This window comes from Centrocercus urophasianus, unplaced genomic scaffold (assembly GCF_019232065.1).
Source record: "Centrocercus urophasianus isolate 14NV4802_14NV808 unplaced genomic scaffold, USGS_Curo_1.0 seq_73, whole genome shotgun sequence".
NCBI classification, from domain to species: domain Eukaryota; kingdom Metazoa; phylum Chordata; class Aves; order Galliformes; family Phasianidae; genus Centrocercus; species Centrocercus urophasianus.
In genome coordinates this window covers 3394931-3408785 of record NW_024885344.1, presented here as the reverse complement: position 1 = coordinate 3408785, position 13855 = coordinate 3394931, and the positions used below count along the sequence as shown (strand labels likewise).

At 41.4% G+C, this 13855-nt stretch overlaps 1 protein-coding gene across 1 annotated transcript; it reads left to right on the top strand.

Moving 5' to 3' along the window:
- The first annotated feature begins 53 nt into the window (after nt 1-53).
- FBXO7 (F-box protein 7) lies at nt 54-13177 on the top strand. Its single transcript, XM_042838028.1, has 9 exons — nt 54-175; nt 1761-2058; nt 3496-3723; nt 5031-5172; nt 6006-6089; nt 7195-7287; nt 10417-10593; nt 11241-11278; nt 11490-13177. The coding sequence occupies exons 1-9, from the start codon at nt 54-56 to the stop codon at nt 11886-11888; spliced, it is 1581 nt and encodes a 526-aa protein (XP_042693962.1). The 3' UTR covers nt 11889-13177.
- Nucleotides 13178-13855: the final 678 nt, after the last annotated feature.

Sequence of the window (13855 nt, the reverse complement as noted above, 5' to 3'; positions counted from 1 at the left end):
CCCGCACGGAGCGTCAAGCGGGCGGGCGCTCGGCCCCGTCGGCCCCGCCAGCCATGAAGCTTCGCGTGCGGCTGCAGAAGCGAACGGCGCCGCTGGAGCTGGAGGGGGCGGAGCCAACGCTGGGGGAGCTGCGCGCGCAGCTCCGCCGGGCCCTGCTACCCGCCTGGGGCTACAGGTAGTGCGCGGAGCGAACCATCCCGCGGCGGCGGGGGGGCGGCCGGAGAGCGGGGCCGTACCATGCTGGGTGGGGTCGGGGCGGCCCGGCCCATTTTTCTCTTCCTCCTCACTCCTGCTCGGGATGTGGCGCTGCCGCCCCCTGCGGGGAAGGGTCCGTAGGGGTGTGGGAGTTGCGCGGGGCCTGGCCCCGGGCTTGGCGAGGCGTCTACCCTCATATAGGAGCGCGGTCCGAACGGTTGTAAGGCGAAACTTAATAAAAACTTCCGAAGAGTTTTGCTGTACGGTTGTCAGAAGCAGAGCGAGGAAGGAGGGCGTACTGTGGGGAGTGCTAGCCTCTGGAATATGGGTTGTGACTGTTGGAGCTGATTGAGCGCTGCTGTGTGGCCTTCGTCTCACAGAGTGTTCGGCAGGGTGTCTATTTCACATAGTACGGAAGGGGACAGTCTCTGCGTTCAGACAGCACAGAAGGTTTCAGGTGTGAGGAACTCATGGCAGTCTCCACGGTCAAACCTGTTGCCTCAGCTGTTAAACACCTCCAGAAGTGGCCCATTCCTGAGGCAGCTGAAAGGCTCAGGTTCAGTGACCCTTTGCTTTCCCTTGTAATGCTTTTGTGGGCAATTGTGATACTTACCAGGCAGCTTCCATTAAAGTGTACATGGAGAGAAACAGGGGAAAAGCTTCAAACTTTAGTTATTTCCTCACTCTTGCTATTATGTATTGCTGAGTATTACAGAATTACATGGTTTGGCAGGGACTTCTGGAGGTCATTTAATCCAGTGCCCTGCTAAAGCAGGTTCCTTACAGTAGCTTACACAGGAAAGCAATTGGGTGGTTTTTGTGTATCTCCAGGGAAGGAGACTCCACAACCCCTCTGAACAGCTTGTTCCACTGCTCTGTCACTCTCATAGTAAGGAAGTTTTTCCTCAAGTTCTTGTGGAATTTCCCACATTCCAGTTTGTGTCTGTTGTTCTGATGCCAGGCACCACTGAAAAGAGCCTGACCCCATCCGCTTGACTCTTGCCCATTAGATTCTTATCAGCATTAATAAGATTCTGCCATCAAGACTTCTCCAAACGGAGTGGTGCCAAGGCTCTCAGCCTTTCCTGATATGGGAGATGCTTCATGCCCTTCACTGTCTCATTGGCACTTTGCTGGCCTCTCTTAGAAATTTCCTGACTTTCTTGAACTGGGCTGCCCAGAACACAGCACTCCAGATGTGGCCTCAGCAGAGCAGAGGAGAGGATGACCTCCTTTGACTTGCTGGCCACGCTCTTTGCAATGCCAGTGGCCTTCTGGGCCACAAGGGCACACTGCTGGCTCATGGCCAGCCTGTTGCCCACCAGGACACCCAGGTCCTTCTCCACAGAGCTCCTTTCCAGGGGGTCAGCCCCTCACCTGTACTGATACATGCGGACATTCCTCCCCAGGTGTAGGACGCTATGTTTGCCCTTGTTGAACCTTACTGATGGATTAAAACCCAAAGGAATAAAATTTGTAGATCACAGTATGTTTTTTTAACTATACCTCTGTGTACAGCTATTTAAATGCGGCTAACTGTGTTTCCTTGTTCTGTCATTTTGCAGTTGTGATACAGAGTTTTCAGTAACATTGAATGGCAAGGATGCTCTTACAGAAGATGAGAAGACTTTAGCTTCATATGGGATTGTTCCTGGTGATTTGATATGTTTATTACTAGAAGAAACAGACGCCAAATCCAGCCTACCTCCTGCCTCATCTTCAAGTCCTCCCTCACTTCAGAATGGTCGTGAGACATCCACCTTGACTCCCAAAAGTCCAGCTGACAGTCCAAAAGAAGAAAGGCAGAATGAACAGTCTGACAACCAGAAAGCTCAAGTGGAAGCTCAGAAGAGTGACAGTAGGGTAAGCACATTGACAATGGGCTTGTATGACACAAGACAAAAAATGAGGTATCTTACATCAGGTGATGCACTGCATAACAAAGAATCTCTTCAGAATATTTGCCTCCTTATGATTGTCTGATATTTGCCAGTTATTTGGATGGAAGTCTGTGTTCATCATGTACTAGTTATGTCCCAGTTCCAACAGGTATCGTGAGATGTTTTGGGTTTTACATTTTTACAGAATTGCATGTCTTTTGCTGGAACATGCACTTTGTTTAAGGAATTTATGAGTATTAGCTGCCTCAGCGCTTCCTTGAATTTGAAAAAAATTGAAAAAAAATTACTTCAGGTACCACAGAAATGCAGCAAATACTGAAATACCACTCACAAGTTGAGTGCGTGATTCCTTTCTCATGGTTACAACAGTTCTCTATGATTCAGGTGGTCTGCTTGGAATGACAGATCTGTCTATCCTGTGCATGAAGTTAGACAGGTGGCTCCTGCCAGTGCTTCAGAAGTGTACTGTTGTATGAACCCACACACCTATTTCCAGTTAATAGGCATGTCTTTTGCATATTATTCAGTGCTTTGTTTGTGCCTGTAGGTAGAATAGTTGAACAGATAACTGCATCTGCCCGATGCTGAGTCCCGTGGTGAAAGTAGTCTTTCTAGAAGAGACCCTAGGTGCCATGCTGCTTGGTGCCTGTCTCATTATATGATTTTGTCCCTACCTAGACAGGAGCTTGAGAATCTGCTTATTTGTTCTTTGATTTTGGATTAGTTGTAAAAAAAAAAATAATAATAATATCACTTACTACAACCTTTTTATGAGAAATATTGCTAAACGTATGTATAAAGCATTGTTTCAAAGTATAGGAATTAAGATTTAGGATCCAAAAAATTCTGAGTAGTGAAGAAGAATATAGTTGGACCATTGTCCCATAGATTCTTCCAGGAGTAAAGTGTCCCTAGTACATTGGTGCTGTGGGCATGCAAGCCAGTGCGAGAAAGGAAACAACAATAAAGCCACAATCTTTCTGAAATGTCAGCAGATGCATTCTGTTAATGATTCTTATAGCTACTTAAGCCTGTTGTATTTGTGAGCAGTCTGAGTTCATGATGTTGGTTTCTTGCTATGCATGCTGGAGTACCACAGTAATTGTTCCTGTAAGCGTTGCAAGAATTCCGATGAATGTTTTATAAGTTATTATCAATTGGCAAGAAAACGACAGACCTTTTTTTATTAAAGACTTGCATTATAAATATTGAAAAAATACAGAGGCTGTGAATATAATCCCAGTCTCCAGGTGGGATGCTAGGAAATGGAGATGAATTGAGACTGTAAAAGTTACATGGGAGATCTGTAGTATAGACCTGGTGCCCACGAAGACTGCCAGACAGACCAGTAATACTGATACTATAATTTTCTGCATGTATCTTTTGTGATCTCTTGAAGGCAGGATCCAGCCTAGAATTTCCTTCTGGATTAGTCCCAGAAGATGCTGATCTGGATGAAGGTGCCGGTTCCTATCCTTCCGAACCTATGCTGTGCAGTGAGGCTGCTGACGGAGAGATTCCGCATTCCTTAGAGGTGCTCTACCTTTCTGCTGAGTGTACCAGTGCCACTGATGCCTTGATTGTCCTAGTACATCTTCTCATGATGGAGACAGGCTATGTACCTCAGGTATGTGCACAACCAAAAAGGAAATGTCTTGGGCAGCGGGAGAGAACTGTAGTATATTATAAGAACCTGTAATGCAAGGTGCCTCTAGAGATCTGCATCAGGCTGTTTGTATACAGTCAGCAGCCCAGTTGGCTGAAGTATCAGCATCTCTGACTGGCAAGTATGGCTTAATGCTAAACACTAGAGCAGCTTTTAGGTGTAAAAGAGGCCTGCCTCCATGTTCCTCACAGTCCTCAACTGGAACTCAGCTGATAACCTCCCATTTTTGCTTTTTACTGTTAAGCTTGTGTAGATGTGCTTGGATTGTAGCACTTCATTATAGTGCTGTCCTCAACATGAGTATAATCTCAATAGGCTACAGTTAAAATGGTGGCTAACAAGGCTTAGGTATACCTAACTATTGTCATCTAACTTACATCATCTTCAGCAGGGTTCAGTTAGCCTTTGGTTTCACTAATGTCTGGAGGTATCTAGACTTTATAGACTTCATACTTAAGCACCTGTGGTTTTGTCTCTGTACAGTGAGATCATCTTTTCCCTTTAGGTTTTCGTGCAACTTGCATTACATGTTTACTATTATGTGACTGAACATAAAATACTTGTTACCAGAGAAGGTAGTGTCCTGTTTTTCCTTGTAGTGCTAAAAGCACATGGAATTAGGTCTGTTTGACAAATATCAGTTTAATTAATTTGTTAACAATAGGCTAAGGTACTGTCCAGTGAACACATTTGCCATAGGGAGCAAAGTTTATTTCAATTTGTGGACTTGGAAGATAATTTTTGTGCAAGTTTAAGAGGAAAGAGAGACCCTGCTTGTCCTTGTGGTTTTGTTGTATCTCTTTCTGTGGGACTCCGAGTATTTTCATACTGAAATTGAAAGAAAAATTGTTAATCCACTGAGATTTTCCAATTGTTTTCAAGCTATGACCTTCAAGTCCTGTCAGAGATGGCAGAAAAGGTGCAATAAGATGTTTTAAATGCAGAAAATTACCATACATTCAGGAATTATCAGAATGTTGGAATGAATGGTAGAGTGAAGTGCAGACTTACACAGTGAGTATAAGTCTACATGCTGAATAACTTTGCCAGAAAGTGGCACAAAACAGAAATTGCTAAACTTGTCCTTAGATTTGCTGTTAGGTTTGGGGGAAAAAAGTACATACTCACACAGTTATAGTCTGTATCGTAATGCAGATTGGGACTAAACTGAAGATCTGAATTGCAAACACAGTTCTGGCATTTTCAAATTGCTAAAAAGTCCTCTTTTTCCATCTGCAGATATGACAGTATTATCTGTGTATTTTCAGGGGACAGAAGCCAAGGCAGTGTCTATGCCAGAGAAATGGAGAGGGAATGGTGTTTACAAGCTACAGTACACGCATCCCCTTTGCGAAGAGGGTTCTGCTGGTTTGACTTGTGTGCCTTTGGGAGATCTTGTTGTTATTAATGGTAAATTAGTAAAGTTTTTATTCTGGATATAGGTTGCTAAATATCAGCATTGCTTAGCAAGAGAAGACTTACATAAACTTCTTTGGAATCACGTCATTATCCAGATTGATGAGGTGCAAGAGATGCCACTTCCTGATGCAGAAAATTCTTGACATTTCTTGCCTCAGTATAAACTTCTTTCTCTCTAATGAGAATGGAATAATGTTTGGGGAATTCATTAGCATTTTTATTACAGTGTTGTAAAAATACGGGTTTTATCTCATTTCATTGGAACTGTAGTATACATTAATAAATACTAAAAAGAGATAGATTTCATCCATTTTATTTAGTCTCATACTCTTTGCAAGACTTAAACCATTTCTAGGCTACCATATTCCTTAGTTCTGAGGTGTGTTCTTTTCTGTCCTTACTGAGACACATGAACATTCTCACTGTGGTCTCAAAAACCATATGTGTTTTAAGCTGTTGAAGTTCTTCCTAGAGTTTATAATATCTGAATTGATATGTCTTCAATGACTGGTTTATTACAGTGGCTCGTTATGTACCACTCCTAGCTCTATTAGATCTCTTTCCATGTAATAGAATTGTTGAAGACAATATTTGTCACCAATATCTTTGGTTATTCTTTTCAATTAGAAGTTCTGTTCTGATTTTCTGAAATTTCTATTTATCTGACTGCTAGCTGTCATTGGTATTTTCCTTGACAGGAGCTGGTAAGGGAGAAAAGTAAAGCACCTCTTAGAGTAAAGCAGTAATGCAGTGGTCTTGGCTGTCTCTCAGTATGTTTTCAATTTTGAAATATCTCTTTTTTTTTTTTCTTTTGATGTTTGCAGCAACATTAAAAATCAACAGAGAGATTAAAGGTGTGAAGAGAATACAGCTGCTGCCAGCATCCTTTGTTTGCTTTCAGGAACCAGGTATGCATGAGCTATAATATTGATAATAGTAAACTGGGAAGTAGGTAAGTGATGTAATAAGTAAGGATAGTAAGTGGAGGACTAAGTAGGCAAAAATTAGCAAGACATAATAAAAATGTGATCACTCTTTAGATGGGCTATTGCTTTATAGTAAAAGGAATTCAGAGTATAGTCATTTACTTGTATTTTGCTGCTAAAATAATTTGAATTTCTTTGATTAACTGAATAAAGAAAGGATTTTGCAAAGATTGAGTCATGCTTTGTCCCTATTGCCTGTTATTTATGAAGTCCTAAATGTAAATCTAAATTTCTGAGGCAGCAATGCTGGATTAGACCCTCTTTTCTTTCCCTGCTGGTCAGGACTTTAGAGGCTGGTGATACCTACCTTCTTACTGCGACACTGGAACTGTTATTTGTGTTATAAAACAGGTGCCAACCACACAGCTCTCTCCAGAAAGCCAAAATTAGAGGAGTACTAAGGTGGGGGAGGAGAAGGACAGATGGATGTGGATCCTTTGTGAGCAGAGGCCTGACTAGCCTTTTGTTTTACGATGTATGAATGAACCTCTTTGTTGCCAGTTGAGGATGACTTGGTGTCCTACACTGTGTCTCTCAGATCTCCAGTCACTGATGTATGAGGCTAGTCAAAAGGCTGTAGAGGAATAACTGAGCACTGACATGTCCAGGATAATGGTAGAGCCTTCTAGCTCTTCTTTCTTAGGATAACAGGATGGAAAAGCATTCTTGTCAAAAAAATGAATGTTGCAGACATTTATAGCATAGGCGTGTGCCACCTGGGCTTTGAAATCCGATAAAAGAAGCTCTGACAGCGTGAGAGCCAGTTGGTTTTTGGAGAACTCATGTATTTCTCTTAATGGTGCTTTTCAAGGCCATGGGGTAGCCTAGCCTTACCACGGATGTAGGCTGTAGTTTCTCAATAAATTGTGATTCCATGATTGTTACACACTCGTTGCAAACCTGGGCCCATCAAGATGACAGGCAGATCACCATTCTGTTGATAAGAAAGCCATGGTTTTTCTGCTCTTGCATAATCATTGCATTATAACCTCTTGAAATTAAGCTTTTTATCTCTCTGATTTGATAGAAAAGGTTGCGGGTGTTTACAAAGACCTTCAGAAATTATCTCGTCTCTTTAAAGACCAGCTGGTTTACTCTCTTCTGGCTGCTGCCCGACAAGGTGAGAGAGATGATACTTAATTTTTGTGAATGGAAGAAAGGGAGGGAGTCTGTGCAAAGTCTTGAGGTAGAAGTGTTAGAAACAATTCAGGCAGCTGCTCAGTGGTGGGTATGTGGAGAGTAAGAAAAAAATGGACATTCTAAAGAAATTAATCTTTGTATTTTAAAATAAGTTAATATAATGATGATTTCCCATCTGTAATATTTGATTGCTCAAGATAAAAAAAAAACCAAACAAAACACCTCTTTCTACTCTCACTTAGGATACTGAGATGGAATGGCTGTTTTCCATACTTGGTGATGAGAACAACATGCCACAGACACTTTGTGGGAGTGGTTTTGTATTTTGGTCCATTTCTTTGTGAAACTATTATACGTAGGTCACCCTGAAAGTAATGTCTCCTATTTATTTCCATGTAAACTGCAACAGATGTGAAGAGCTCTATAACACTCTTTGATAGAGGAAATTCTTAGCTACAAAACACTGTTTTTCAACATAGTCACTGCCATTAGCTATGCATTTTCCCTAGCTATGACCAAGTGCCTGCATGCTATGCTGTCAAAAATCTGCACCAGTGGAGGAAACCCACTGTTTCACGGCTGCTGTGACAGCAATATTGCTAGGAAGAATGTTGCCCATGCAGTCTACCTTTCATTGGTCCAAACAGATGAAAATCAGAGGGCACCAAATCCAAACTGTACGATGGGTGAGGCAGGACAGTGCAGCCAAGATAGGCAATGTACTCCGCTGTGTTTAAACTGGCACGGGGCCTGACATTACCATGATGCAAAAGGTTGTCTTTGCTGTCCTGACTCTGCAAGTTGGAGCCTTCAGCTTAGTTACTGTTGTGATGTGTGGCATTGTGGATGTCAGCGTTGATGGTTTTTGCGCATCCCAGGAAATCCAGGAGGATCATCCCTTTCCTCGCTTTGCCCATTGAGGGCTGCATCTTGAACTTTTTTATTGATGTGAAATTCACGTATCGCTGCTCTATGAACTGCTGTTTTGACTCTGGCTCATAGTGGTGACACCACATCTCATGATTGATAATGGAACAGGAAGCTGTCACTGTCAGCCTGGTACTGATGCAATGGGACCTGACAGACTTTTATTCATTCCTTTTTCTGGTTCCTATATGAGCCTTGGCAGGGCCTGCCTGACACAAACTTCTCAATATTCCAGTGTTGCCACCATCTTTTCTAACTCCTTGAAGCTGACTCTCAGCTCTGTACATTGTTCCCTGGGTGTAACCCACTGATTTGCATGATGAGCTGGCAAAGACACTCTTCGTTTCATTGTGTGACAGCTGTGTGTGGCCATCCAGAACATGGCTTGCCTTTCACATCACAGTTGTCGCCTCACTGTACTCACATATACTATTTCGTCTCCATAAATGTTCAGCAAATGTTGATAAATGTCAGTGGGTGCAATTTTTTTCTGCATGGAAGAATTCAGTGACACACACCCTTGCTTCATACGCACTTCCATTTCAGATGCCATTTTGTCAGACGCCACATCTGCCGCACAGCAACAAAATGTAAGGGAATATTGGTGGGAAAGCTCAACCAGTAGAATTGGTTCAACAGAAAGTTCAACAGTAGAACTGCAGGCATGTCCAGCCCACAGGCTGCATGCAGCTTGGCATAGCTCATCCTGCAGCCACCCCTTACCCCACACCATCATGGCAGGCTCTTCCCTGCTAAGCGGTGCGGCCCAGCCCAGCCCTGGGCATGCACTCGTGGCTGAGCGGCAGCCAAGCATCGCTGTGCACTCGACACTGAATTCAGGACACAGGGGAGCCACATTGCAATGCTAACTGAAGTTATGGTGAATAATTTTAAGCATTTTGATACACTGGCTAAACTGTCCTGTGAACAGTGAAATACTTGCAGTTTTCTGTTTTGATAAAGAAATTTGAGAAGATTGCAAAAAAAAAAAATCAATTTTTTTTTCATATTTGCCATTTTTCTGTTTTCAGTTGACATAAATGCATTACTTGTGAATTTTCACGTGGAATGTATAAAATTGCAATCAGATATTGATTGTGTCTCTTTACTAGACTTTCCTAAGACCTATCTCAGCAGAGAAGAATACCTCTGCTTCACAATCACGCCTTATTCCTGTCATCCCTTTTTGGCAATGCATTACAGGAAGGATAAAATTTAATCAGAAATCTCTGATGAGCACCATGAACTTGTTAAGAATTGCAGCCAATTCATTGATTTGGACTGATGCATTAGTTTCACTGAAACAACATCAAATATCCCACTAGTTTTATGTTTTGTTGCTTTTTTTCTGTTACTTATATACATTAACTATATTATATATTTGATACGTGCCCCAAGACAATTCCTCTTTATTCAGTGTGGTCTACACAAGCCTGAATTTTGTACACTCCTGTTTTACCGCCTTACCGATATCTGCCTCTTAACGTCTTTGGACAACATAATAAAATATGGATAAATATTTTATGGAATAATATGTGTGTCTGGAAATAATATGTAATATGGAAAATAAAATAATGGAGGCACTAATTTTGGAGCAGCCCTCGTATTTGGAAGTCTGACCCCAAAAACAGTCTTCTTAGTAACTGGTTATCGAGGGCTTGGAAGGAATGGGAAGAAGTAATCCTAGCTGGTGTTTGTGAAGCAGTAGGAAATCAGGCTTTTTGTGTATAGATACTGCCATAAAAGAGTAGCTTAGTATTCTGAAGACACAGTGGAATTCCTTCTAGACTTCAGTGCGGGCAGGTTTGATGTGAAACATGTGCTGTGTATTTAATATCTTTTTTATGGACTCTTGTAATCGGGCAGACCTTTTTCCTTTAGCCTTTGTTCTGTGCAGCCTGTAAACATAGTTAGGCACGCAGCATGTTTCTTGGGTTTACAGCTGTCAGTGGTGTTCATTATAAAATGCCATTTGGCCTATTTCAAGAACTCCATAAATGTACTGCAAGGGGGAAGAGATGGGTTTTCTAAGAAGTCACGTCATGGTGCTCTTGGAGAAAAATTGTTTAACTGAGGCATCAAAGGGGAACGATTTAAGGGAAAGGTTATGATGTCCTTCTTTTCTTCAGGGTCATCAGCTTTGCACCATTTAAGTAATTCTTCTATTTCCTCCACTTTGTAGCTCTGAACTTGCCAGATGTTTTTGGGTTAGTGGTCCTCCCTCTTGAGCTGAAGCTTCGGATTTTTAGACTTCTGGATGTCCGTTCACTCATCTCTCTGTCTGCTGTTTGCCGTGATCTTTATGCAGCTTCAAATGATCAGCTTCTGTGGAGGTTTATGTATCTGCGAGATTTCAGAGGTAATGGCGATACACATTTCCTTCAATTTCATTCTCATGTGAACAAGGCTAATTAGGTCTTACATTTTGATTAGAGGTTCCTCAGGTAGCCACTCTTGATTTTTAAATACTGCCATCAAATAGTCATTAGTGATACTAACCAGTACCAGTGGACTAGATGTAATTCAGGTGGGTATTCTGTTTTCTCTCTTAAAAAATAGTAACAGTTGTCTGAGCCATTTCTCATGGACCATATAGTTCTGCCCATCGTGTGGTACAAACTTTTGTTGTTTTCATCTGTTGCTCTTGCTACTTAGATGTACTGGCTATTGCAGCTATTTGAGAGTAGAGAGAAGGGATATTCCTGCTAGAATTCCTCACAAGAGACTGAAGAAATAAGGTGGAAAAGAAAAACGCTGTTACAAATCAAAGATGGGAATAATATTCCTGGTATTCTCTACAAGTTTTGGAGATAGTATTTTATATAGAATGAGTAGATTACATACTGAATGGTCTTACAGCTTTATTTTTTAAAAACACACTATCCCTATGGAGGATGTATTGACCAGAGATGTTTTTTTCATCTCCTTCTGCATGTTCCCACAAATCCTTGGCATGAGTGCTACTTAAAAGAGGTTGCTCATTTTGACTTTCTGCTTCTCTTGTAGATCCCATTGCAAGGCCTCGTGACACTGACTGGAAAGAAGTAGGTGGCTTCTCTGTATAATCTCACTGAGATTAGTCTACATGGGAAAATTTCAGGGCTAAAACAGAGACTTTGGGAGGCTGTAGTTTTGAGTTAAGTTTTAGTTTAAAAGTGGTGTTCTGTAAAAACAAGTTGAGTTTGGTTGGAGTAGGAGAAAATGAACATCAATAAGAGACACTGAACCTTAAAATACTTTTGTTTCTGTCTGCAGCTATACAAGAAAAAGTTGAAACAGAAGAAGGAGGCCTTGAGATGGAGGCACATGTTTCTGCCCCCTACACCTCATCCAATTCCCTTTCATCCCAACCCATTTTATCCTAGTCCCTTTCCTCCCAACCCATTCCCATCAAACCCAATCTATCCCCCCATGATCATTGGAGAATATAGTGAGAGACCAACGCTTCTGTATATTGGAGACCCAATTAATTCACTCATTCCTGGCCCAGGGGAAGCACCAGGCCAGTTTCCTCCATTCAGACCACATTTTGACCCCATTGGTTCCTTGCCTGAGGCAAACCCTACGCTTCCAGGACGAGCTGGTCCCAATGACAGGTTTCCACCTAGACCCAGCCGGGGCCGCCCCACGGACGTTCGCCGTGCATTCATTTGATTGCTGTTTTCTCCCTCAGTGGATTTTCTAGTTCCTGAGCTTGCTTTCTAACTGCAGGACGTTGTAAAACCCAGGCACTAACATCTGCCTTCTCTTCAGATTGTGGCAAGAACTTGTTTGCATGGTAATGTTTTGATCCCAGAGTTAGGGTTTGTTAGTGTTCTGATAGTAGTGCTGTACCAGGCACTAAGGTCTCTTTCAAGATGGGCTATGACTTACAATACATGTTGTTCCCCTCCCACCTCTCCTCTTTAATCACCTGTGCTACTTAGAGACTAGAAGGATACTAAGTATTTGCTGCATCAGATAAAGAGCACTTTAAATACAAATCCTATCTTTTTCTGTCTTATTTGAAGAGTTTTATTAATTTGCCAGGAAAAAAATAGTTTGTTTCAAATCTACCTGGCTAATAATTTTTCTTAACAAAAAATCTACCACATCCCAGATAGAATAGGGTACTACCACTGCTGTGGTAGGTGTGTTTCCATAGGTTTTTTCAGAGATTGCATTTTCCTTTTTTTGTTAGGTAAAAAGTATTTTTATGTTGTTACTTAATACACAAAGAATACAGGGAAGGGATTTTTTGTTTTAAGTGGAAATATTAGAACGCAAATCAGTTCATTTTGCAAATAGCTGAGTGAAACCCATGCTACAGTGCAACTCAAAAGTCTGAACAGAAGCAGAGCAATTTTACAAAGAGCCAGCAGCAAAACTTTTGTCTTTTTCCTTGTTTGAACAGGTTGACTTTACAAATAAGTAGCTGTAGTACATGGCCGCATTTACTGTGCGTGAACTAAAATCGATGCAAAAATGAGTTTTTTCTGCCTGCCTAACTGAGGAATTAAACAGGTCGACCCAGCTGCAGTGGAAGTGGGAGCACAGCAGGAGAAACAACGAATTCTTACTTCAGTGAATTCCGTTTAATTTCATTAGAGCAGTGTCAAAAGTTATCTTGACAGAAGAAAACATGCTGTAGCATGTTAGAGCTTTCAAGTGTTGTCTTGTCAACTAATGAACAACTAACAACATCCCTGTTACAGTTTTCCTGATGAGATCTGCAGTTTGATACTGAAGCTCAATTAAAGGAAGACTGGAATAACTAAACTTTGTTAGAACTTTTCATTTCATATTTTCCTTCTTTTTAAGATGGCTTATCTCAGTGTTTCTGAAAATGTAAATGGTACCGATGACTGTTGTGACGGCTGATATTGCTTTCTGCAATCCTTTTGGAATTCTAACAATGGCAATGAATTACATTTCCTATTAAATACAAGCTGTTTCATCAGTTATACTTTTGTGCTTTTTCAGGTGACATTTCAGTGATTCGTCTTTTGTTTCACAAATCAGCTGACTTCAGTTGGGTCAGGAGGTTCTCCTGTTAACTCTGTGGGAGTAAAATAATGCTTTTTTTTTTTTTCTTTTTTCTCTCAAATGTTGTGTTTCTTTTTCTCTCTTTTCCTGCTTCAAAGCAACAGCAGAGCAGTGCAAGTCCTGCCATTATTGATCCCACATAAGTATCAGTAGAGCCTGAGGGCAGTGGTTCCCCTTCAATATCAAAATTAGCTTTAATATTTTCTGAAGTGCTTGAATTGCCTTGTTCCAGTGGAATTTTCATTTAAGTCTGTAGTCAGGCACTGTGGAGCTAACAGTGATTCTTTAAAGGAAAATGGAAGTCTACACTGTGTGTCTTGCACCATTTTGCCCTTGTGATCTGTCCTTCAGAAATGCATACATAATACTCGGGCAAGGTCATACAAATTTAATAGATACTATTTATCCTGGATTTTGACACTGGGACATTTGTTTGAGAATAAATCAGGCATCATTACAGGTACGCCAATGAGTGACCTGAAAGGTGTTCCTTCCCTTTGTTCATTTGCACCATATGAAGGCATTGTGAGCTAAAGATAAAGGAATTTGCCTTATCCCAAACTGTTGAGTTTCCTACGGAGGAATTTCCTTAATTC

Excerpts from the sequence above, each read along its gene's own strand:
- FBXO7 (XM_042838028.1), top strand. The coding sequence starts at position 54 with ATGAAGCTTCGCGTGCGGCTGCAGAAGCGAACGGCGCCGCTGGAGCTG. Across the intron at positions 7,288-10,416 it reads TCTGGCTGCTGCCCGACAAG|CTCTGAACTTGCCAGATGTT; the intron begins GTGAGAGAGATG and ends TCCACTTTGTAG. Across the intron at positions 11,279-11,489 it reads GTGACACTGACTGGAAAGAA|CTATACAAGAAAAAGTTGAA; the intron begins GTAGGTGGCTTC and ends TTCTGTCTGCAG.